This window comes from Pristis pectinata, chromosome 6 (genome assembly GCF_009764475.1).
Source record: "Pristis pectinata isolate sPriPec2 chromosome 6, sPriPec2.1.pri, whole genome shotgun sequence".
NCBI lineage: Eukaryota > Metazoa > Chordata > Chondrichthyes > Rhinopristiformes > Pristidae > Pristis > Pristis pectinata.
The window spans coordinates 84,322,604-84,349,220 of NC_067410.1; the positions used below are offsets into that span (position 1 = coordinate 84,322,604).

The 26,617-nt window shown below is 39.1% G+C and overlaps 1 protein-coding gene across 1 annotated transcript in view; it reads left to right on the forward strand.

Moving 5' to 3' along the window:
* usp13 (ubiquitin specific peptidase 13) overlaps positions 1 to 26,617 on the forward strand; it is an 80,637-nt gene that overhangs the window by 45,798 nt on the left and 8,222 nt on the right. Inside the window, exons 11-20 of the mRNA XM_052017864.1 lie at positions 1,728 to 1,853; positions 2,993 to 3,146; positions 5,000 to 5,174; positions 7,672 to 7,760; positions 9,071 to 9,193; positions 17,505 to 17,531; positions 18,028 to 18,171; positions 18,961 to 19,136; positions 21,191 to 21,338; positions 25,630 to 25,714. Of these exons, the coding sequence (XP_051873824.1) occupies positions 1,728 to 1,853; positions 2,993 to 3,146; positions 5,000 to 5,174; positions 7,672 to 7,760; positions 9,071 to 9,193; positions 17,505 to 17,531; positions 18,028 to 18,171; positions 18,961 to 19,136; positions 21,191 to 21,338; positions 25,630 to 25,714 (1,247 nt within the window). The remainder of the gene's footprint in view (positions 1 to 1,727; positions 1,854 to 2,992; positions 3,147 to 4,999; positions 5,175 to 7,671; positions 7,761 to 9,070; positions 9,194 to 17,504; positions 17,532 to 18,027; positions 18,172 to 18,960; positions 19,137 to 21,190; positions 21,339 to 25,629; positions 25,715 to 26,617) is intronic.

The following is a 26,617-nucleotide window of genomic DNA, read 5'->3' on the forward strand; positions in this document are numbered from 1 at the left end:
TTCCTAAGGAAGGAAAGGCTGTAGGCCTGTGACCATAATTCAACAAGGAATAAGTATTCAGTCAAGCGAAAGTGCTAAATGTAAGGAAGGAGAATCAGTGGGGAGTGAGTGTTTGCACAACATGTGTCTTCTCTTTCTAAGGTTGAATCCTAGAGGCCTGCTGGCTTTCTGTATAACATGAAGAGTTGTTGGCATTGCTGGTGAAAATGCGAATGTTTTTGCTGTAATTATGTGAAACTATATGTTAACGTCACACAATGCGATGATGGAGTGGAGATGATTGTCAATCCAGTCTGCTGATTTGGTAGGGTGACCATGGTCCTTCAGCTTTCGCTGATGGAGATCGATTCTATGCACTAGAGAAATTGCTCTGCTTTTACTGGGAGAAGTTGCTGAAATTTCTCCCAAATGTTGTTTCTTCTGCTTTTGTATAACTTGTTTTCCAAATGAAGTTGATTTTATTTTGCTATACATTTTTTTGGTGTTATGTAAGGATCAGTTCTGGGAGATGTATATAATAAAATACATAATATAATAACAGTAAGTAATGTATATAATAAAATATTAAAAATGATCTGGATGAAAATGTAGGTGGGCTGATTAGTAAGTTTGCAGAGGGCATGAAAATTGGTAGGTTTGTGATGGTGAGGAAGGTTGTCAAAGGATTCAGCAGGATATAGTTGATTCAGGATTCAGTTGGAAATTTGGGCAGAAAAATGGCAGATGGAATTTAATCCAGACAAGTGTGAGGTGATGCATTTTGGGAGGTCAAATGCAAGAGGAAAGTATACAGTAAATGGCAGGACCCTTAGGAGCATTGATGTACAGAGGGATCATGGAGTGCAAGTCCATAGTTCTCTGAAAGTGGCAACACAAGTAGATGGGGTGCCTAAGAAAGTGTATGGCATGCTTATCTTCACCAGTCGAGGCATTTAGTTTAAAAGTTGGCAAGTCATGTATAAAACTCTGGTGAGGCCACACTTGTGCAGTTCTGGTCACTACAATGTAGGAAGGAAATGAAGGTTTTGGAGAGGGTGCAGAATAGGTTCACCAGCATGTTGCCTGGATTGGAATGTATAACTATAAGGAGATGTTGGACAAACTTGGATTGTCCTCCCTGGAGTGTTGGAGGGTAAGGGGTGACCTGTTAGAAGTATATAAAATTATGAGAGGCTTTGATAGGGTAGATAATCAGAGTCTTTTTCCCAGGGTGGAAAATGTCAAATACTAGAAGGTGTAGGTTTAAAGTGAGAGGGGGAAAATTTAAAGGAGATTTGCAAGGCAAGTTTTTTTCCACACAGAGAGTGTTAGGTGTCTGGAATGCACTGCTAGGGGAGTTGATGGAAGCATTTAGACAGACATGTGAACAGGCAGGGAATAGAAGGATATGAATTTTGTGCAGGCAGATGGGATTAGCTAGATTGGCATTACGATCGGTGCAGACATGGGTTGAAGGGCCTGTTCCTGTGCTGTATTGTTCTGTGTTCTGTTCTAAACCCCACACTTGTATGTAAATTTAGCCCGACATTGATCAGTTGGTGGGCAGCTTGAGTCACCATCTATTGCAATTAACATTATAGAGGACCAGGATTAATCTAATCAGTTACTGGAGCCTGTTCCACCATTTACTTTGGTTGTGGCTGATCTGTGTCTCTTTTATTTTCCTTTGTTCATCTGGCTGAAATTTACACAATAACATGTTTACTGCTCTGTTTTATTAATTGCAGCCCCAGCAACAAGGGATGGCGCCCAGAATGTTTAAAGCTTTAGTTGGAAAAGGACATCCAGAATTTTCATCAAACCGACAACAGGATGCATTAGAATTCTTTCTGCATTTAATCAGCCTTGTAGATGTGAGTCTCCAAATGGCAACAATAGTTTGTTTTTACTTCAGTTTCAAATGTTGGTTTTAATAGGTTTTCTCCCAGCTTTCTTACTGATGGATAGGTCTATTTAAAAAAAATTGTTACTAGGCAACTGGTATTGCCAAGTTTATTTGTAATGCATTACTGCTTTTAGTTTGGTCTCAGTATAAAGTAATCCAGTCCTGATTCTCTATTGGATTTAATTTTCTGAAACTGGAATTCAGGGTTCATGTTATTCTTAGCAGGCTACAAGTTCACTCACATTTGCAATTTTTCATTGAAAAACATCCCCATGAAAATTGTTTTAAAATTAACCTTCAGTGCATTCATCTTTATCCAAGCACAGTTTTCTTTAATGTAAATAAAAGATCATGCTAAGGTTTTAAGCAAGGTCATATAGAAATACAATAAAGACAAATTTATTATAACTGGGCAACCACATTTCAATTGTCACACTTGCCTGTTTTAAGGCTTGTGCCTGTTACAAGATGTCACAATAAAGTTTGTCATCCTTCAAGAATGTAACTCGCTTGTCTTAATGTATTCTGGGAATAACTTCATATCACAATATTGCTGATTTTTCACTGTTATAGTTTTATCTTTTTTGGCAGATGAAAGAATAAGAATGTTGCTCTCAAGTACTAATCAAAACAGAGTTCTCAAAGAAGTAATTTCTAATTAGTTTACTTTGAAAAGCATGCGTTACTAAAGGACAGCTAGTACAAAATTGTTAAAGGCAATTTATTTATGGCTAACTTGATTTTAATTCTTCCAGGTAATAGGGTTAATGAAGTATCATAAGCATTCAAAAGGTACCTTGCATCAAGAAGTGAAAGTTTTATTTCCCCACCAGAGGGTTATTATAGTGTGAAATGTACTACTTGAAAAGGCAATAAAAATAGATTTCATATGAAGAAAGGTCATTTGCAGAGTCACGAGGGATAAAAAAGCTGTGGTGTAGGATTAAATTGCGCAACTATTTCATAATGTCAGCACAAATAGTTGCCTTCTATGCTGTGTGATTCTATAATTCTAAATCTTAAAAAAAACTCTTGCTTAGTTCTGCTGACACTTGCAAAAGTAGCTTTTTAAAATTATTTTATGAACTCTTATACTTTGCATTTTAGAGAAACAATAATGGTACAGATGATCCCAGTGAAGTCTTTCGCTTTATGGTAGAAGATCGTGTCCAATGTTGCCAATCCAGGAAAGTCAAGTACACACAGAGAGTTGACTACATCATGCAACTTCCTGCTGTCCTGCAGACTGCTAGTAACAAAGGTGTATATACCATGTGCTTGCTTTAGACATAGAGGAATACGTGGGAGAAGTAGAGGGATTGTAAATGATTTTGCACTCACTACATTTGGATTGGCATCAAAGAGCCTGTTAACCATTGCTTTTTCTTCTTGGAAAGATCTAAAACAAAATTATTTTGGTTATGATTCTTTTTAACCTACAGATGTATAAATTAGGAACAGGAGTAGGCTACTCAGCCCCTCAAGCTTGCTCTGCTATTTAATAAGATCATGGCTGGTCTGATCATAAATGAAAATCAAAAAATACTGTAGATGCTGGAAATCTGAAATAAAAACAGAAAATGCTGAAAAGACTCAGCAGGTCAGGCAGCATCTGTGGAAAGAGAAACAGAGTTAATACTCAAGGTCAGAGATCCTATATCAGAACTTCATCAGATCTGATTGTAACCTCAACTCCACATTCCCATCTACTTTTGATATCAAATATCTATCTGCCTCTGCCTTAAAGATATTCAAGGATTTTTCTTTGATTGCTTTTTGAGGAAGAGCATGCCAAAGACACAGGAATCTCTAAGCAAAAAAAGGTTTGTCCAGACACCAAGACCACAGTGGAGCTCAGAGCTCTGCACTCTCACCATCGGGGTAATATGCTTCACTTTTATTTTTCCTGGTGAAATGGACAATTTCACATTTTCACAAATTATACTCTATTTGCCAGATCTTTTCCCACTCCCTTCACCTAGCTGTATCATTTCTTATGTCCGCTTTACAACCTGCTTTCCTACTAATATTTATGTCATCGGCAAACTTGGTATCTTCATTCAAAATATTAATATAAATCGCAAGCAGAAGATGATCCCGCACCAATCACTGTGTCACACCATTCATTTCTTGCCAACTAGAAGAGGACAGATTCCTCTGGTTCCTGTTCGACGGCCAATCTTTCATCCATTCGATATGCTACCTCCTACATCACAAGCTTTTACTTTCTGCAAGAACCTTGGATGTGCAACATTATCAAATAATGTTTAACAGCTTGAAACTGAAACTTAAAATACTAGTTTTAATTGGTTTTGCATGGAAATTGCAAAAAAAAAGGTTTATTTATTCCATAGTTTATGTGCAGTAACATAACTCAAGCAAAAGAAAATTCCAGAGCACTGACCTGAGTTTGCTGTTTACTGTCATTGCCATGTGTAATGACAATGGAGTGTGATTAATTACAGTTGATTCATAACATTTTATATTGCTTTTAATATTCCTTTTTTGCACTATTTATTTATTTTTGTAATTTATAATAACTTTTATGTCTTTGCACTGTACTTCCGCCGCAAAACAACGAATTTCATATCGTGTAAGTCAGGGTGGTAATAAATCTGTTTCTAACCAGAATTAATTCTGTTCTAAGATTTCCACCCCCCCCCCCAAGAGAAATGCAAAATCAATTCAAATGACTGTTCTTTACAGTTTGCTCTTTTGTTTCCTTTCGGGCAGTCTGGGCTCTTCCTCTAAGGGCCCAGTTGACATCTGGACTAGCAGGCAGCAAAATGTGAAGATGACAACTTCTGTACCTCATCCTTAGAAAGCCTGACCGCTGCAATGAAGTACAATTTTAATGGGAGAGTTCATGCAATCACAGTATTTCCTCATTTTTCATACATGCACATTAGTGCAGCTACATATAATATATGAAGAGAGAGTTGGTCTAAGATTATTAGCACCCCTAGGAGTGAGTCATTTTAGTATGACCTTGAGATTACATTAAAAAAATGAATTACATTAAAAATAATCTATTATAAAAACATTATCTTTGATGTAAATATTTTTAATAATATTTTACAATTCAATTTTAAATTTTCTTTTGCTATTCTACAGAGGAACTTGTAGCATATGAACTAAAGAGGCGAGAAGCTGAGATAGCAAAGCGACCTTTAAGAGAGGTTGTTCGTGCCAAAATTCCATTCAGTGCTTGTCTTCAAGCATTTCAAGAGCCAGAAAATGTCAGTGACTTCTGGAGCAGTGCTCTTCAAGCAAAGTCAGCAGCAGTAAAGTAAGTGGGCTGTTGCTAGATTTTGTTTTCATGTTGGTTTGTGAAACATATATGAATTAGGGGCAGGAGTAAGCCTCTTGGCATTGATAAGACATTTGATAAGGTTGTGGCTGATCTGATTGTGACCTCAACTCCACATTCCCTTCAGTCAACAGTAACCATTTAACCCTTTGCTTGTCAAGAATCTACTTGCCTCTGCCTTGGTCAATGCTCCAATGAAATTGAGTCTCTCAGGTCTGTGTCTTGATATCTCTGTTCCCATATATACTCATTGTGATGAAGTCCAGACTCCTTGAGCAATCTCTTCCAGGATCGTAAAACTGTAGAATTTTTCGGCCTTTAATTCCTTCCTTCAAGCTCTGTCTTTCTTAATCACTATTTTTTGATTTACTGGAATTCATTTACTTCCTTCAACCTTGATTATGGCCTGGGTTCTCAACTTTAAAAATAAATACTGCAGTTCAATCAAGTTCCCCTCCCTGCCACACAAGAACTTGCATACTTACTGAGCACTCTATCAATTGAGGCATAAACTCTCTGTGTGCTGAGGTGTGGTGTTGATGTACTCAGCCACAAAGTCTGGCATGTCAACTGGCAGTCATTGCGGTAAATCATATTTGTGTATCATTCTGTTTGTGAATAGTATTTTGTTTTCTTTTGATCAATGTATTAAAACTTGGTTAGAAAGTGCAATGGGTCTCGGAAGTGAATCAAACTGTTTATTATATTACACTTTTACTATGGTTCCTAACGATGCTTGTTAACGACCTCCTCCCACTCCCCCCCCCCCCCAACATCCTTGATATTGATTTATTTGAGTTGACATAACATGCCATTTATTGGATTGATGTAAAAGGCAGTAAGTGAGCACATGTTCAATATAGCCAGATTCAATACTTCATTCCCTTGATATAACTAACCTTCACAGGTGGGCATTGATTGGGTAAAAGAAAGTGTTTGGAATGATTTGCTTGAATTGCCACATCAGGCCTTCTAAAATGATGGATGTTATTGTGATGAGGGTGATGTAACATTTGAAAATTTATAGTGATTTGATTTGATATATTAGATGTTTCCCTACAAACCATTCTGTTTTTCGATATTTAATTATGTGCAGCCAATCCCTTGATGATTCAACTCCACACAGATACTGGTGTGCAAGGATGTCGACAATGAATTAAATGTCCATTTGTAAACTATCCAGCTTATAAGTTAAAATGAGACCTTAAGTTTGTGGAATCCTTATTTAAAAAGATCTTTTGTAGGTAGTAGCATTGTAGATATTATTTATATTTTATTTTCTCTTGACTAGATACACCAGGCATAAATAAAAGTGCATTTTTTTCAAATGAATAAAACTGTAAAAGAAAAATCTAAAATTTTGGGTGATCCTTTATGCTCCAGACTGGACATTAATTCATACAATTTTCTTGAAGTTTGAAGGCTCATTGTGTATTTTAAATACATAAAATACAATGCAACATTTATTATTTGTCTCTTTTGCAGAATGCCATCATATACAATTTTTATGATTATTTTTGCTTTTCTCTCTTGTACTTAAGCAGCGGTCAAACAATAAATTTATTACTCCCTCATTAAATCTCCTGAACAGCTGAGAGTCTATTTACAGTGAACCATGTAATTCTTATAAAATAGATTTCAAAACTTGAATCGTAGTTTTTCTTTAAGGCACTAACTTGAAGATTAAAACCAAATTTGCATCTCGGGACTATGCATATTCATCTTCCCTCATTTCAGTGTTATTTCCAGAAATATGAGTTTCCATCACTGTTTTTGCTTTGATTGGCTACTTTTATCTATGTAGGTGAGCATTGTAAACATAAGAAAAATTACTCCCAATGGTAATATTTCTTAGCTAAGAGAAGACTGGAGCCTCTCAGGGCTACTTTTCATTATTCAGGAAGTGGTTAACCAGAGCAGCATTTTCCATGTTGGTGGTTTTCTGTTGCTTGAATAGATCATTTTGCATGAAACTTATTTGTCCATCATCATTAAATCGGTTGAAATATATTTTATTCTCAGTTCTTTATGCCCTGAGTGATGGCTTTCTTAGCTTCATAAGGATTCTGTAAAGAGGAAATTAAAAAAGTGTTCTTATAGAACAGCACCTAGTAATTAAGAATTCATATTTAAGATTGTTGTTCCTTAAATGATTATGCATTAAAAGGTACATGAATAGTCTTAACTATTTTAAAATAGAATAAATTGTGTAAAATTTGATCGTGTGAGAACAAAATTAAATTTTATTGACTACATTTCAGTGTAAATTATCAGCAGTTTATTTTAGTTCAATCTTCTATATTATTTCACTTATTACATTTTTCTATATCAGCCATAATTTGTGTAAAATAGCAAATATGATACCAAATATCTGTGGAAAATGTTGGAAACAATTTTTGTTTAATACTAAATAAATGCATGAATTAAAATATAGTAACTGGTTCTGAGGTTTAAAGTAGAATCTTTTTATTTACAGGACAATCCATTTTGCTTCATTTCCTGAATATCTGGTGATTCAAATAAAGAAATTTACCTTTGGTATAGACTGGGTACCAAAAAAATTAGGTAAGCTCTTGGAAATCTGCCATTTTTAAAATGGTCAAGCTCTTTAGGTAGATTTTTTAATAAAAGTATTAATAATAAGTTATCACAGAAGAGTTGCTTTGTTGAACACATTTGTTAATAAGCACCATAGTATGGTTCTGGAATCCCCCAGTTTGTGTTCTAGATGTTTTCAGTCATGACAGGGAAAAATTGGGAAGGAGGAAAACCAAATTGACTATAATTCCTTTCAGGAGAGCAAGACCTCTTTGAATTGACTGCTTCTCTTTGATAATGGTCCTGGGTTATTTCCAGGTGACCCCTGAACATCAACATGTGTCAAGAACTTCTATTCTGCCTGAGGTTGGAAGTGAGGCATCCTGGTCGTATGGTTGTTGGTACCCAGGTGGAACTCATTTCTACCATGTTCTGTTCCTACAAAGGGCACAAAATTGTCTGACCCTCTGTACACAGCCCTCGACTGTCACTCTTTTCCCTGTCCACTATGGGGATGTCTACAAACAATTACTCTGAGGTTCCTACCTATCCTACAAATCCAGACAGTCTTTCCAGGAATAAGTGCAGTGGCATTTACAGCATGCAGAAAATAGCTGCTTGTCATTGTAGATCACATCTGGTACCCCATTCTGTCACTTTCAAATGGTAATTAATATAGAGGGATCAATTAGAAATGTGGACTTTCCATCAAGGAATTCACATTGTAGAATTTCTAGTTTCCTTTATTCTTCCTTCCCATTATTCTTTGGCTAAGGTGTCAAATATTTATGACACTATCCTTGGAAATTGGTGCAATGGAATGTATCCCCTGTTACCTTTCACTGCTGATGGATTATTTGGTTGCTTTGGTTTAACCATTAACTCGAGGCTAATCTACAAAAGTAAAATCTTTGACACCAATCATTCAGAAATACATAATCCGCTATCCTGAAAGACATTAAATAAATAGTACCCAATTCACATTTTATTGTATTGACCTATGACTACATTCCTATCAGTGTTCTGAGCTGATGCTGGCACCAATAAATAGGCCATGAACTAAATTATATAAATAATCAGTGAAATGTTTTATTAATATCTATTTTGGTTGTTAAAACAGTAGTAAACTACTTGCACCTGTGCTGCCCCTTGTGTTACAATCAGGATTTGGTTAAGGAGAAGAAGGTGAAATATGCTAGTTTTAATTAAAACCTATACATTGTTAGTTGTTGCTGCTCATTTTTCCTGAACGTGAAACAAATTGTTTGGCTATTTAAAACCCTTCATGTTGAAAGGCCCATTACGTGTCTGTAGTTTCTCTCTGCATTGTGCTTTAGATGTCTCAATAGATATGCCAGATCTCCTAGATATCTCCCACCTTAGAGCAACAGGTTTGCAACCTGGAGAGGAAGAACTCCCTGACATTTTCCCACCCATCGTCATCACTGATCAAAGCAAAGGTAACTCATTCTTTCATATCCTTGGCATCTTCATTTACAGTTTACAGATGCTTTCTCCTTCTATGATGTGTTAATCTCATTAGTGAAGGAATGTATATGCATTCTTGCTGCAAGGATACCAATAATTTGCATTCTACAGTACTAAAGGAGGTAGCTGTGAAAATAATATTTTCCAGAACTGTTGAAAATGGGAATAGTTCCTACAAATTAGAGGGGGGAAAATGTAACTCCACTATTTAAAAAAAGAGGGAAGAAACTACAGACCGTTTATTCTAAAATCATCAGTGGGGAAATTGCTGCAGACTATTATAAAGGCTATATTAGGAAATGTATTAACAGGAGTTGACAATGTCAACATGGATTCCTGAAAGGGAAATGGTGTCTGACAAACCTTCTAGAGTTTCTAACTGGTAAAATAAGAGGGAGAGTCTGAATAGATGTGGATTTTCAGAAAATTTTTGAAGAATGTTTGAAATGTGTGTGTGCACGCAAAATTAAAGTGCATGCTGCTGGGGGGTAACATATTGGCATGGATTGAAAATTGGTTGACAGGAGATGGAGAATAGGAATGAATGGGACTTCTCGGGATGATGGGCAACCAATGAAGTACTGCAGGATGCATTCATCTATTCATGATGTATATCAATGATTTGGATGAAGGAAACAAATATACTATTTTGAAGTTTGCTGAATGACAGTAAACTAGGTGGGCTTATGAATTGTGAGGTGGGTGTAAAGAGGCTTCAAGGAAACTTATACCCATTCAGCAAACGGGCAAAAACTTGGCAGAAGCAATATGATGTGGATGTAGGAAAAACAAAATGCTGGCGTATCATTTAAGTGGTGTTCCATTGGAAGGTGTTGATGGGTGTCTGTTTAGACCAGTAAGCGTGCAGGTGAAGGACGTAGTTAAGAAAGCAAATGATATGTTGGCCTTAATAGCAAAAGGATTTGAGTATTGGGGCTGCACTTATGGAGGACCTTGGTGAGACCACACTTGGAGCATTGTGTGCAATTTTGGCCACCTCAGCAGGACTGCTGAATGAGGAGAAAAAGTTGAATAGGTTTGTTTGCTATGAGAGGGGATTCATTTGAAACTTATTAAATTCTGACAGGGCTGGACTGACTGGAAATGGGGAGTTTGACTCTGAGGATTTAGAGTGAGGAGTCACAGTCTCAGGATACAGAGCAAGAGCTTTAGGACTGAAAGGAAAAACAGTCACTCACAGGATGGTGAATCTCTGGAATTCATTACCTCATTCACTGATTATTTTTAAGAAGGAAATTGATAAAATTCTAGGCGCAAAGCATCAAGGGGTAAGTGGAGAGTGGGAGGATATGGTATTGAGATAGATGATCAAGATTGTATTGAATGGTCAGAGGGTTGAATGGCCCCTCCCACCCTATTTTCTATGTTTCTTTGTTTATCTTTGGAGAAACACAGCACTGACACTTACAAATTTTTCTTGAGGAGACCTGATGGCCTTGAACTGAATTCATTTCATTTAAAAACTGATGAATCCTTAATCCCAAGAGCAGCTGTTACAGACTTTGTGTTTTGTAAAATGGACTATTTTAGGAACTGTATATTAGGGAATGGCTGAGAATTACATGTACCATGAAACTATTCCCATGGATTTCAATGTCATAGTTAAGGGGATCTTTGGGAAAGGAAAATTCCAAGGGGAGGATCCACCATTTGTAATCAACTAAACAAGTTAAAGGTCATATTAAGCTTAAAGAAAAAGCAAGGTATTGCACAAAGATAGATGGCAGGTCAGAAGATAGAAGAGTATATATAAAGAAGAATGACTAGGACAATTATAAAGAAGGAAATACTGAAGTATGACATAAAGCTAGCTAGAAATGTAAAAAAAAAGATAGTAAGAGTTTTTGTAGCTATTTAGAAAGGAAACTAGTTAACAAGGTGAGCATTGGTCCTATAGAAAGTGAATCCGGGGAATTAGTAATAGAAAACAAGGAGATCACAAATGAATTAGATGGGTATTTTGCCTCGGTCTTCACTATAGACGAGACAATTGACATCCCAGAAATTAGCTACAGGAAAGGAGGAAGGAATTCAGGAAGAACTCAGGAAATTAGCAATCACCAGAGAAAGTGGTACGGAGCAAATTGTTGGAGCTGCAGACTGGCTACGGATGGACTTCATCTAGGGTCTTTTAAAAAAAAAAGTGGCTTGTGAAATAGTAATGAGTTGCTTTTGATTTTCAAAAATTCCCTGGATTTGGATAAAGTTCCATTAGGTAGGAAAATAGTAAAGAGAATACCTTTCCTCAGAAAGGAAGAGGAGGCCTATGACGGGAAGCTAAGGTCTAGATAGCTTAACTTCTGTCACGAGGAAAATGTTAGAAGGTAATGTTAAAGAAATTCTAGCAGAGCCCTTTGAAGAATTTAAGGTAAAAGACAAGAATGTTTGGTAAAAGGGTAATCGTGATTGACCAATTCTTTGTTCTTTGAAAAAGTAACTTGTGATGTGGATAAATTGGTGGATGTATAATATCTAGATTTCCAAAAGGCATTTGTTAAGGTGCTGCACCTAAGGTCATTGCAGAAAATAAAAGCTCATGGTGGAGGATGTAACGTAGTAGTGAGGATAAAGGTTAGCTGGCTAACAGGGAACGGAAAGCTGGCATAAATGGGTCTTTTACTGAATGGCCAGAGGGATCAGTGCTGGATTCTTAACATTTTACAATTCATATAAATTACTTTAATAAAGACACCAAAAGTATGGTTGCTAAATTTGATGATGACACAAAGATAGGTCTGAAGGTAAACTTTGAAGAGGACATGAGGTTACAAAGGTAGGTGAATGAGCAAGGATCTGGCAAAAGGAGTATGGAATTGTCCATTTTGGCAGGAAAAATAATAAGTATATTGTCTAAGTAGGAAGAGGTTGCAGAGCTTTGGGATACACAAGAGTTGTGTGTCCTGGTGTATGATTCATATGAGCATGCAGTTGTAGCCCAGAATTAGGAATACTAACAGAATGTTATCATTTATTGCTGGGGAATAGAATATAAGAGTAGGGAAATTACCTATCTAGGGGGTTGGTGAGATCCCGTCTGGAGTGCTGTGTATAATATTGGTCTTCATATTTAAGGAAAGATGCTAATGTGTTGGAAACAGTTCAAAGAAGGTTTACTAGACTACTGATTGGGAATGGGACAGCTTGGCTTGCAAGGAAAGTTTGGGTAGGCTAGCCTTGTATCCACTAGAGTTTAGAAGAGTAAGGGGGATGTGATTGAAACACAAAAACGCCTGAGTGGTTTTGACAGCATGATGATGTTTCCTTTTGTGGGGGAATCTAAAAGAACTCATCCATTTTAAGGTAGAGCTGAGGTGAATATTTTTTCTCTCAGAGTTGAGGCTTTGGACCTCTCTTCCTCAAAGGAAGGTGGAAGTAGAGTCTTTGAATATTTCTGAGGCAAAGGTAGACACAAATTTGGTAAGCAAGGGAATGAAAGATTATTCTGGGGAGATTGGACTGTAGAGTTGAGGTTACAGCTGATGAGCCGTGATCTTATTAAGTGGCAGAGCAGGCTTGAGGGGCCATGTAACTCATACTTGCTGAGCCATACAGTTGTATAGGAGTAGTGGGGATGTATTTCCAAATCAGCTAACTTGTGTGTTTCGGCCATGCAATAGATGATGCATGATATAGCCACAGTGTGCCATTGGTGGAGAAGGAAAGGTGATCAGATGTTGATCAAGCCAGCCACTGGGGTCAAACTTATTGTACTGTTGGAGTAGTGTACAACTAACTGTGTGGAAAGTTATCCAGCTCATTTCTGATGTGTAGGCAGTGGAAAAGCTTTGGGGAGTCAGGAGTGACCCCCACACAATAAAATGTACAGCCTTTGAAATGCTCTTGTAGCCAGATGTAATTATGCATCTGGTCCACATAAGATTCCAGCCAATGGCAGCCCCATGCTGATGATGGTGGCATATATAGTCATAGTATTGCAGTTGGATGCCAAGCATAGCTGGCTAAGCCTCTGTTGTCGTTATTTGGAACATATATGGCTTGATTGTTAATTGTCTGCTTTCAGTCCAAGATTGCTTAATGCCCAGGTCATGCTGTGTGGATGTACTTTAGCTCAGGTGCCTCACTAGAATTACAGGGCAAGACTCTCTCTTTCTTGGCCTCCCAGCAACACCTCACTCCTTGATCCTCCTCCACCCTCCCTTACAGCTGCTTCTGCACAAGCTCTGAGTCCACTTGATAACCAAGATGTGGAGAACAGAACAAGCCAGTTTATAGCTATGCTTCCCATGTAATGCAATCAAAGCACATCACTCCCTTCACCCAGCAGAGCCCTGTTTTGATGAACCCCAGCACACGCACTGCATTCTCCCAATGCAAAGAGAAGATCCTTTCTCCCTGAACAGAAAGCCACCCTCACCTGCAGTCGTGACAATTTCACAGAGAAGCACAATGCTTTGACCAGCACCATCTTTGAATATCCCTGAGACAATCCAACTTTATCACCACAGTTTAGTGTATGCATGACCCTGCAGCATACAAGTTCTGCTCCATGGATGCTCTCATTGAATATGATTCCTTGACCAAACACTCTCCCCCTTCTTCTGCTTCTTTGGCAAGTAGACCTTCTCCTCTCTTCCCTATCTGGAGGCCTAGCAGAAAATTCACATATGCTCCTGTTTGTGCTAAGCAAAGGAGATATGGAAAGTGACATTGGAGATGGCTGCTGTGGAGTTGCCATAATATCTCATTCCAAGAATTGATGCAGTTTTCTCAAGCAGCTGAACTCCAACTGAATCGCCAACAAACCTACGTGGAAGATTCTGAAAATAAGTGGGAGTGAGATGTCCTTCCTTCTGCTGCATGCCTGCTTTCCAACATTTGATTAACACAGATCATTGTGGCCCATTTGGCAGAATAAGTGTCAAATCAGCACTGCATGAGGATTAACATCACTAACTGCCCACTCCACATACTTTCAATGTGCACATGTACTACCACATTGTTCCATGCACCAGCGATTCATTTGAAATTGGAAGCTAATTGGCATGAGGAAATTGACACAGTGCAGCCCAGCTTCCTGCCTTCATGTTTAGCAGGCGTACAGATGAATTAATTGTTACCTCAAAAAAAATGTCCAGTGGAGGTTCATCCTTTATCAGAGACATTAACCACTTTGATTCCATCTCATCGAGAATATGGTTCTGTCAATTTTAGCTGGTTTGTCACCATTTACCCTTCAATGACAGTGTAGTAGGAAAACACAAAAGCACTAGGATTCCCTTCAAGTAAAGAAATCCAAAGGTATCGTGATTTGTGAGGTACAGTGAAATCAGAAAATTGTCAGGAAATTATGTTAAAGTTGAAATTCTTCTGCACTATTAAAAATTAATCCTTTGATGCAAATGCTGCACATTTTCATTGAGTGAGAGCTTAAAATCAAACACATTTGAGGAGAAAATTGTGAAATAATCTCCATTCTTTGAATTAAAGGCCTCCTAATTTGTACAGTTTATGACTCCAGCTGCTGGTAAATACTAAAGCTTTTGGTAGTGTCTATACGTACAATGAGTGGAGCTACAGTCATTATAATTGTTCCCACATAATGGCAGATATACCTGATTTTTCCCTTTTATTTCCTACTTTATCAAAACCCAAAATCCTTTACCACGCAGGTGATAACAATCTTGGATGTTGGATTAATTTTTAAATTATTTTCAACCCTGCTTAGATTATAGACCAGTGGTTAGAAGTGCACAGCAAACCAGAACGAAAGAGGTAGGGTTATGACATTGATGAAAGGCAAAGTTAGGTAGGGCGATGCTTTCCCCAGGATAGACATATGTGTAGCGTCAGGGGAGCGGCTAAGTATTGTGTTGGAGATTTGGTAAGCATATCACATCAAGGGTTCTGAAGCATGGGATGTTTTCCAGGTCAAAAGTGCAGTGTATATGGGAGGCCAAGGGATCCAGGGAAGCTTGGCTGTGTGGATTAGGAATTGGCTTGCCTGTAGAAAGCAGCGGGTTGTGGTGGAGGGAGTGCCCTCAGATTGGAGGGCAGTGACTAGTGGTGTCCCGCAGGGATCGGTTCTGGGACCTCTACTTTTTGTGATATTTATAGATGACTTAGATGAGGGGGTGGAAGGCTGGGTTAGTAAGTTTGCAGACGACACTAAGATCAGCGGTATTGTGGATAGTGTGGAGGGCTGTTGGAGCTTACAGAGGGATATTGATAGGATGCAGAGCTGGGCTGACAAGTGGCAGATGGAGTTCAATCCGGAGAAGTGTGAGGTGGTACACTTTGGAAGGACAAACTCCAGGGCAGAGTACAAGGTAAATGGCAAGGTACTTGGCAGTGTAGAGGAGCAGAGGGATCTGGGGGTTCATATTCACAGTTCACTGAAAGTTGCCTCACAGGGGGATAGAGCAGTTAAGAAGGCCTATGGGATGTTAGCTTTCATAAATCGTGGGATTGAGCTTAAGAGCCACGAAGTGATGATGCAGCTTTACAAAACTCTAGTTAGACCACACTTAGAGTACTGTATTCAGTTCTGGTCACCGCATTATAGGAAGGATGTGGAGGCGTTGGAGAGGGTGCAGAGGAGATTTACCAGGGTGCTGCCTGGATTAGAGTGTATGGAATATGAGCAGAGGCTTAAGGTGCTAGGGCTTTATTCACTGGAAAGGAGGAGGATGAGAGGAGACATGATAGAGGTATATAAAATATTGAGAGGAATAGATAGAGCAGACAGTCAGCGCCTCCTTCCCAGGGCACCAATGCTCAAGACAAGAGGGCATGGCTTTAAGGTTATGGGTGGGAGGTTCAGGGGAGATGTCAGGGGGAGGTTTTTCACCCAGAGAGTGGTTGGTGCATGGAATGCACTGCCTGGGGTGGTGGTGGAGGCAGATACATTGAACAAGTTCAAGAGCTTGTTGGATAGGCATATGGAGGAATGTGAGATAGAGGGATATGCGGGAGGAAAGGGTTAGATAGTGAGGGTGGTTTGATGGACGGCACAACGTGGTGGGCCGAAGGGCCTGTTTTGTGCTGTATGGTTCTATATACGAGCCATTGCTATTTTTTTTACCTCTAATCTCCTGTAATGCTAATTTCCAGTTTGTCTTGTACTTCCCATCTGATGAGGACTAAACTTCACTTACTTATTGCTTCAGTCCTTGCCAATCTCCATTAGCATTCTGTTTCATATTGAAAATCCTTTTCCTCGTACAAAAGTCCCTCACTGGCTTTCTCCAACCTTACTTTTCAGCTTTTCTTTGTCTTACTGTACTAGGCACTGCCCATCATTCCTCCCCCTGGCATCCCTCACTCCATTGTATCCATGGTTGGCAGTGAGATCTATAGCTATTGTGGCCTTAATCCCAAGAAATACTTCCTTTTTGCTGCCTCATCCAAAAGTCTCCTTTAAAGTCTTTGCCATGAATCATGTTTTTGGCTGCCCTCACTTCTCAATGGTCCAACATTGTTCTGAAGTGTCCTTGGATATTTTCTATACTAAACTTGCTATATAGGTATATTTTAGATACCCTAGACATGCTTTCTGAGTAAAATGTGTTTGTAAGATCTCTTTTGATTCAGTGAATAGAGGTTCCTGTTGAAGGAATAAACAGCCCAGTTGGTATAGCAACACACAAAGTGCTGGAGGAACTTAGCAAGTCAGGCAGCATCTGTGGAGGGAAATGGTCATTTACTGTTTCGGGTCAAGAGCCTTCATCTGGACTGAAAGGTAGAGGGGAGATGGACAGACTGAAAGATTCTCCCTTCTTTCTTTCAGTCTAGCTGAAGGGTCTTGACCCAAAACGTTGACTGTCCATTTCCCTCTATAGATGTTGACTGACCTGCTGAGTTCCTCCAGTGTTTTGTGTGTTGCTCCAGATTGCAACACCTGCAGTCTCTTTTGCCTCCAGTTAGTATAGTGTTGACTTGGTTGAAATCAGGGAGGTCATGTATCTGGTGTGGACTGTATGCTAAGTTACCTGATCCTTGTTGGGTAACGGTGGGGACCAGAGAACAGTCAGAGTATAGAGGAGGGAAATTTGCTGGTGTTTATTGCTCTTTATGATATTAGAATGAACTTTCACAAATATATGCTTATGGAGATGTTATATTAGGTCAGAATTGGGTTGGACTATGATGTCTTTTGTGCCAGCTAAATTACTACTTGTGTAGAGGTATTTCCTGCTCCCTGTGGTTCTAGAAATCAGTTGGTGTCTTCAGGGAAGTTGGAAAGCAGAAGATTATAACTGATGGATAAAGGAGGAAAACTAATTTTGTTGCTTTATCTTTCAGGCCATCTGCTGAACCATTTCATGGAGTGTATGTACTATTTTCATTTTAAGAAAATATATTCAATACTTTTCTTTATCCATTAATGTGCTTTAATCCCTTTAATCCCAATTTTTCGATTATATATTTTCTGTAAGAGAATTTCCAAAAGCATGCTGCATGCCTTCAGTCTCAAATCTGAAAAGCATAATAAAATTTCATAAGCTTACAAAGCTCTGCTGCCAGTTTGATTAATACTCTCCTTGCAATAATATTAAGTACGGTGTCCAATCTGATCATTTCTTCAGGAAATGTAATTCCAGTCAATATCTGTCTTATTCTCACACATTCTCATACTTGGCACAGATCTCTTAAGCAACATATTTCACTAATAGCATGTTAGTGTTCTAGTATGTTAGAGATTTTCTTGAATATGGAGACAATTGACCATCCTGCCATATGGTATATTGATATAGCAGTTGCATTCTGAGAATATCAAGCTTTTATTTTGTGATTTTATTTTTACACGTGTGTCCCTTTTCTGCAGCTCCTGAAATTGATGAATCCGCAGTGATGCAGCTGGCTGAGATGGGATTTCCCCTGGAGGCGTGTCGGAAAGCGGTTTACTACACTGGAAATTTGGGGGCCGAGTTGGCCTTTAACTGGATCATAGCACACATGGAAGAACCCGGTAAGCTAAGACAACGGTCTGATGGTGAACATGTAATCTTCAGAGTTTTCTGACAAGATGTATAATCATACATTCAATTTATAATTTTTAACGGGATACGTGTTATTGTTGACAGACTGTTTATTCTGACAGTGTTCACACCTACCAAGAATAAAACTACAACTAGTTATTCAGAAATTCAAAGATGAAGCTATGTTGATCTAAGGATCTGCAGCTTTTAAGTATGTATTCTGGGGAAATCTGATGCCTGGATTATTGATTACAGCACAGGCAGTGTATGTGTTTCAGATCTGACTCCATATTTTAAATTACAGTTATATAACTTCTGATGGGATCTTTATATAGAAGAAAAAGTAAGGTGTAAAATGAGGGCAATAAGACCACCCATGAGGGCATGCTGTCACAGGGAATGCTCATTGGTTATACTTGTTGCAATGTTGTCATTGACTTGACAGATGGACCATACTGGAAATTTTAGATCTTGCCATTCTATTTATATATCACTTTAACGCAGCAGAAATGTTCATGGCATTTAAGAGTAGTGTTCCTAAATAAAAACTGATGACCAGCCACATATGGAGATAATAGGGCAGATGATCTAAAACTTACAAAAACTGTATCGTTTTTAAAGAGCATCGTAAAAGAGCGAAGAGGGACAGAGTGTTTATGAAACTCAAGTGTAAGTTTTTAACAGTTGAAAGCCAGACTGCCACAGCTGAAGCAATTACATCTGGAGATAATTTATTAATAAATATAGTTATTTGTATTAATTTTCTACTCTCCCACTAGATTTTGCTGAACCACTGACACTATCAGGGTGTAATGAATTTGGCAGTGGTCAGTACGAGGTTGGTCTATCTGGAGGAGCCTCTTCAGTGAAAAACCAGCCACCAGAAGAGATTGTTGCCATCATTACATCAATGGGATTTCACAGGAACCAGGCCATCCAAGCACTGAAAGCAACTGTAAGTCTGAACTTGCATTGTATTTTTAAAAAGGAATCAAAGCAAGAATGTAATCTAAACTTACCTTTTTAACGGAGGGCAACAAAGGAATGGGACTACCCTGGCTGGTACAAAGCTGAGGGCTGAGCTACCTTTGGGCTTGGTGATGATTGCAGCACCAGAATGGGAGGTCAAGCACACTGGCATCAGGTCTCCAGCATACCTCTAACTACTGTGCTGCAGTGCATGGATGTGCTGAAGAGTGGAGGGCTGTTGGGCAGAGGTTTTCTATGGAACACTGGTGCAGCTAGTAGATCCTCTGCCTTGCAGTGCCAGAGACCTGGGTTTAACCCTGACCTCAGGTGCTGTCTGTGAGGGCTCTCCATGTTCTCCCTGTGACTGTGTGGGTTTCCTTCAGATGCTCCAGTTTCCTCCCACAGATGTGTGGGTTGGTAGGTAGGGTGGCCCCTAGGGGCAAGCATGGTAGTGCAGTGGTTAGCATAACGCAATTACAGCGCCAGCGACTCGGGTTCGATTCCAGCCACTGTCTGTAAGGAGTTTGTATGTTCTCTCCGTGTCTGCATGGATTTCCTCTGGGTGCTTCAGTTTCCTCCAACATTCCAAAGACATATGGGTTGGGAAGTTGTGGGCATGCTATGTTGGTGCCGGAAGCACGGCGACACTTGTGGGCTGCCCCCAGAATACTCTACACAAAAAGGTGCATTTCACTGTGTGTTTCGATGTACATGTGACTAATAAAGAAATCTTATAGGTGAGTGGTAGGATCAGAGGAACTGAGGGGGTGGGGGGCAGGTTGATGAGGATAACAGATAAGGTTAATGTCGATGCAATGTAAATGGGTGGCTGATGGCGTGAACCTTGTGGGCCAAAGGGGCTGTTTCTGTGCTGAATGTCTCTATGACTCTACGGAATTGCCACCCACAATAAAGCGTGATCTGTGAACTAAATTACAAAGGAGGAAATGTTGCATTCTCATTGTAAAATTCATGAGATTTTGAAGTAATTATCTGAGGAAATCGGAACATTTGAAGGTAATGCCATTTACACACACAACCACACCCTCGCACTCTTTCAATAAGGTGCAATGTTTTCATTGGTGTTTGCTGTGAAAATAGTACATAAAGATGTTGAAGTCAGTGGTTTCTTTGTTGATTGCCTGGTGAAGGGTGCAGTTAGCTGCCTTAATTAGGCACTCACTAGACAGAAACTCCTTCAGGTCTTCAGTGTTTAACTGCAAGTTAGTTTCACAGAGTAATGAAGGTGAACACTGACTACTTTGCCCTCATTACAGCCATAGGTTCTGGGCCAATATTTCAGGCCAATGACCAAAATAAATATTTCCTGCATTTTCTATTTTTGTGCGTGATTGAAACTGTGCTAAGACTCAACTTCAGCTAATGATAGCAGAGTTGTGTAAATTCACTGTAGGTACTTATTGAACCGCCCTACATAGCTTGATGCGTTCTTTCTAATTGTAGGGTGGCGTGGTGGTGCAGCAAGTTAGTGCTGATGCCTCACGGCTCCAGGGTCTTGGGTTCGATCCTGACCTTGAGTGTTGTCTGTGTGGAGTTTGCTTGTTTGCCCTGTGACTGTGTTGGTTTCTTCTGGGTGCTTTGGTTTGCTGACATATCCCAAAGACATGCTGGTAGGTTAATTGGCTACTATAGATTGCTCCAGTGCAGATAAGTGGCAAAAGAACAAAGGGGGAGTTAATGGACATATGAGAAGAAAAAAGTTGCAGGCCTTCAGAGGAAAAGGGGAGGGGAATGGGATTGATGGAATTGCTCATCAGGTATGGAGCTGATGAGTTTGAATGGCCTCCTTCCATTATCATAATAAGCAAGTAAGAATCCTAAGGTATTGACATAGTTAATACAATTGCTTAATATAGTTATTTCCTCTCTTAACCATGGACATTGTAGGTTGTAGGTATGATATCTTTGTTAGTGATGTTCTATTCACTTTCTAACCTGAAGATGTGATGCAGGTAATTTTTAATGGGACTCAGATTTAATTAAAAATTAAATTTCATCTCATTGTTGCTCCTTTTGTAGAATAACAACTTGGAGAGAGCATTGGATTGGATCTTCACGCATGCAGACAGCGAGGATGAAAGTGAGGCAGTGTCAGAGGTTGATTCACAATCACACATCAATACCGAAACAGAGCCAGCAGGCCCCAGAATCAAGGATGGACCTGGAAGTAAGTCATTTTAAGAGGCTGTGCACTGAAGATTCACTGGTTTGATTCCTTGGATGAGGGGCTTATCTAAAGGGGAAACATTTGAGCAGATGAGGCCCATACTGTCTAGCATTTGGAATTGTGTGATCTCTTTGAAATATTCTAAAGGGAGGTTGACAGAGTGGATGCTGTGAGGATGTTTTCCATGGTTGGGCAACCCAGCATATGAAGGGCACAGTTTCAGGCCTAAGACAGATAAGGAAAAATTTCTTTTGAGCGTTGTGAACCTTTGGAACTCAGAGGTTTAAGTGTTGAGTCAGTAACCTTATTCAAGGCTGAGATAGATTTATGCACAATAGAGAAATCAAATGAGATGGAGATTGGACAAGAAAATGGATTTGAGGCCGCTATCTAATGATGGAGCAGGCTGTAAGGCTCTTATTCCTTGTATTCTTATGTTTTACCTAAAGCAGGCAACAGCGCAACAGCAAAATACTATGGATCCTGGAAACCTGATAAACATTGTAATTGTTCAACTGGTCAGGCAATATTTGTAGAGAGGAAGCAGAGTTAACATGTAAGGTGTTGATGTTTTAACAGATGGTCTGGTTTGCTGAGCATATATTTACAAAATTAAGCAAATAAGTAATCAAGAAAGTTGGGTGCAGTGTATGATTATTAGAAGTAATATTAATTAAGTAAAATAAAAGTGATCTCTTATATTAGCTATTTGAGTGCAGAGACTCTTCTCAACTTTGAACTTAATACGAAAAGTACACACTTGGCATTACCAAGTTTGTAATTGCACACTTGGACCTCTAGTGATGTCAAAGTCGAGTTTATTGTCATATGCACAACTACATGTATGCACAGGTGCAATGAAAAACTTACATGCAGCAGCATCACAGGCACATAGCATCATATAAGCAGCATTCCCAAGGAAAATATAAATTAAACATAAATTGTACCCAATTTTTACAAGAGAGAACGCAATTAGAACAAAAAAAAAAGTCAACTTTACTGCAAAGTGATCAAAGTGGTCATGGTGTTGCCCAACTGTAGTGATTAGGGGTGTGCCAGTTGGTTCAAGAACTGAATAATTGAAGGGGAGTAGCTGTTCTTGCACCTGGTGGTGTGGGACTTTTGTACCTCCTGCCTGATGGTAGCTGCGACAAGATGGCATGGCTCAGATGGTGGGAATCTTTGGTGATGGATGTTGCCGCCTTGAGGCAGCGCCTCCTGTAGGTACTACTGATGGTGGGGAGGGATGTGCCCATGATATATTGGGCTGAGTCCACTACTCTCTGCAGCTTCTTGCATTCCTGCACATTCAAATTGCTGTACCAGACCATGATGCAACCAGTCAAGATACTTTCAACGGTATATCTGTAGAAGTTTGTTAGAGTGTATGTACCCACCAGTACTTTAAAGACAGCCAGTGAGCTTGTTACCATAGAGGAATATTTAGGCTGGGGAGAACTGAGTAACCAAACAGAGAGGGAGACAGCACTTTCCATCACATCCAACAGGAAGTGATGAGAGAGTCCACAGGATCCAGGTGGTCTGTCAACATAAAAGGTTAGAACACAGTGGATCCAGGGTGAGCTAGCCATTTGGATACAAAATTGGCTTGGTGGTAGGAGTCAGAGGGTGGTAGTGGAGGCTTGTTTTTCAGATTGGAGGCCTGTAACTGTGGTGTGCCACAGGGATTAGTGCTGGAATTTCTGTTGTTTGTCATATATCTTAACGATTTGGATGAGAACGTAGATGGCATGATTAATAAGTCGCAGATGATACCAAAACTGGTGGTATAGTGGATAGTGAAGAAGGTTGTCTAAGGTTACAACAGGATCTAGATCAAATGGGAAAGTGGGCCAAGGAATGGCAGATGAAGTTAAACCAGGGCAGGACATACACAGTAAGTGGCAGGGCCCTGGGATTGTTGTACAATGTTGAGACCTAGGGATACAAGTACATAGTTCCCTGAAAATGGTGACTCATTTAGATAGAGTGATGTCGAAGGCATATTGAACACTTGCTATCATTGGCTGAGGCACTGAGTACAGGAGTTGGGATGTAATCTTACAAGACATTGAGATCACACTTGGAATATTGTGTACAGTTCTAGCCACCACACTATAGGAAGGACGAGACTAAGCTAGAGAGGGTGCAGAAAAGATTCACAAGGATTTTGCAGGACTGGAGACCCTAACCCTACCCTCACAGGTAGCCCCTCCATACCGAGCTGAGGGCATTCACTTGGTGCATTGCTGTCAATAACGTGTCTCTCAATATATAATGCTGTGTGAGGTACCAGTGTATTTTGAAGGTGATATTCCCATTTAAGACATTACCTTTTGTTTTTGATTCGCTATGCATAGCGTAGCATATGCAAGCATTGAAAAATATGGATCAGTCAATCGTAGTTTCGTTTTAAAGCATTCTATAGGCATCTGGAGAAGACTGTGATCAAATAACATCCAATCGCTTTTAATTGAAATGGGAATGTTGAAATTCGCCTTCGAGGGCATGATACCTTTGTTAGAACAGCAAAAAAAGGACATTTTAAAAAATTGAAAATAACCTTACTTCTCCCTTCTGAATATCTCTCGCACAAAAGGGGAAAAAAAATCACTGACTTGAAATGTTAATTCACTTCTATTACCACAGATGCTACCTGATCTATTGAGCATTGAGCATTTTCTGTTTATGTTTCCAATATTATAAACCTCTCCATTATATACCATTAGCTATTTATTTGCATTCCCTATAATAGGCAAGTTCTTTATCAAAGTTACTTTTGTTCTCAGCTCAGCAGGGAGTATTCCATCCGAGTCCTATTGCACTGACTTCATCTTGTGTTAAAGAAACAGTAACAGCCTCAGTCAGGGTCTGTAGTAATGTTATTTTGACAACTCTAACCATGACAACTATTTCTGGATGTCCAAAGCACTTGACTCTTAAGATTGTAGCTCCCTTTATGCAATTGATGTGTGATCTACGGCAAAGCATGCCTGAGAGCAGCTGCCACAGCAGCAGCAATCAGAATGTGCATTCTGCATCACTCTTGGGCTCTTCTTCACCAAAAATGTTGAAATACAGTCTAGATGTGGTAAGCATGAACTGTGCCCATCATGTCCCCTGCTCTAAACCCTCACCCACCATCAAATGTTTTCCATTTGTAGATGGGTGGTCGCATCTTCTGTGGCCAATGTGGATTCCATGAAAGGCTGTCCAGGAATCCCTGCTATAGGTTCAGTGAAGGGTTATTTGCTCCCTTCATTGGATGGATTCCACAGCTTGAACATTTGTAGTGGTAAGGCCATGTCTCTCTGAATGGGAAGTTGTTCTTGCTCATAATGTTTTCCATCTTGTGAATGATTTGCAGTACAGGTCTTAATAATGTCCAGTATAAAAATATTAAATGTAACATTTGTCTTGAATGGAAAGTTTAATTGTTCAATTCTTACATGAGGATCTAAATGTATTTCTTGAATTTCTGCTGCCAATCCTTCAGGGAACAATAAGCAACATCTGGGAGATACAGACCATGTTGAATTCAATGTGGAAATTGATTAGAGGATAATTACAGATGAAGATAAACTATTCAGTCCACCTTAATCCATGCCATCAGGATTAAATCAAACCCATTACAGCAGTCAACTGTTTCTTAATAAATCCAGGCTTTTGTCATGCTATCAGAATGTCTGTTCTCTACATTGATTACATTTTGATGAAGGCTTTCTTGATCTGGTTCCAAATTTGCTATTTTCTGGTTTGCTTTTAATTTAAGGTGACTGAATATCACACTTCCATTCTCTTAGCTATCTTGGATTTTTGTGTAAGGCTTCTCACCGGCGTATAAATTCTCCAGTTTCACCCCCCCCCCCCCCCCCCCCCGCATAACTCAAGGATTTGATGTTAAAAATCTCTGTAATGTCCTATTTTCTCTGTTTTAGTTTTCGGAATGTGAACAATTCTGAGAAAGCTACATTTATCACCAATCCATTCCTTTAAATACTATGTGCATATATATCCTTTAATGAGTAAACTGCTGCTAAAGAAAATATTCAGCAGTTTTATGATTTTTAGTTTTTAACTGGTGCACACTTGATCTATCTTTCTGAAAGACTAGTTTTATTGTAGATTATTATCTGTTTCAGTAGAATTGTTTAAAATTCATTCATACAAGTTTAATCTTTTAAACTCAAACAGGAACTGGGGAAAGGATTTTGATGAGGATGTTCTCTATCGTTTTTCTGCTTGATATAAAATGTAATGTAGTAATCAATGATTTGATTTTTATCTGCAGGATATGAGTTATTTGCTTTCATTAGCCACATGGGAGCATCCACAATGTCTGGTCATTATGTCTGTCATATCAAAAAAGAGGGAAGGTAAGCACTTATTTGTTTGGGAAGGATCTTTTAAAACATTTTTAAGGTGTTAATAGGATTAAAGTTAGTAACACAAATTCAATTTTGACCAGTTAATTAGAGTAGGCCTAATTTGTTTCCATTGGAATCATGGAATTGTTACTCACAGGAGGACGATGTCTGGCCCACAGAATCTTTTCCAGCTCATTATAAAGCAATCCCATCAGTTCCACTCCTGTACTCTTCCCGTATGGCCCTGCAATCAAGTGCTGTATAATTTCTTTTCAAAATCCCTGAATGACTTTATTTTACAACCTTTTTGGGAAGTGAATTCCAGTTCATAAACCACTTAAAGAAATTTTTTAAAAAACATTTATCTGAAATGCCTCCTATGTCTTTTCCATCACTTTAAATATCCAATGTTTTTGTCCTCGATGTAGACAGAAACCTATCGGCCTGTTGAGTCCATACAACTCTCAGAGCAAACCCATTACTCCCCTGTCCACCTTGCTGCCCCTATGTTTTCCTTGAATCATCTGCTAAAGGGAAGAGGTTCTCTCTGTTTACCCTGCCTACACTGGTCATGATCTTGTACACCTCCAACAGACCTCCTCCGAACCACCTTTGCTTCAAGAAGAACCTCAGCCTCTCCTAACAAAACTGAAAATACTGAAATACTCAGCAGGTCAGACATCTGTGGAGAAAGATCTAATGTTCGTCATCCTAAAAAGTTGACTGTTCCTCTCTCGATAGAAGTCGCATGACTTGATCTATCCAATATTTACCTGTTTTATTTCAGATTCAGCATCTGCAGTAATTGATTTTGGTCCAGCTTCTCCAGTCTGAAATTGTCACTCAAAATCCCTTGTCTTTTGGTACCTTTTTAAGCCCTGCTAACGTTTGATAACCAGAATTGGATGGGGT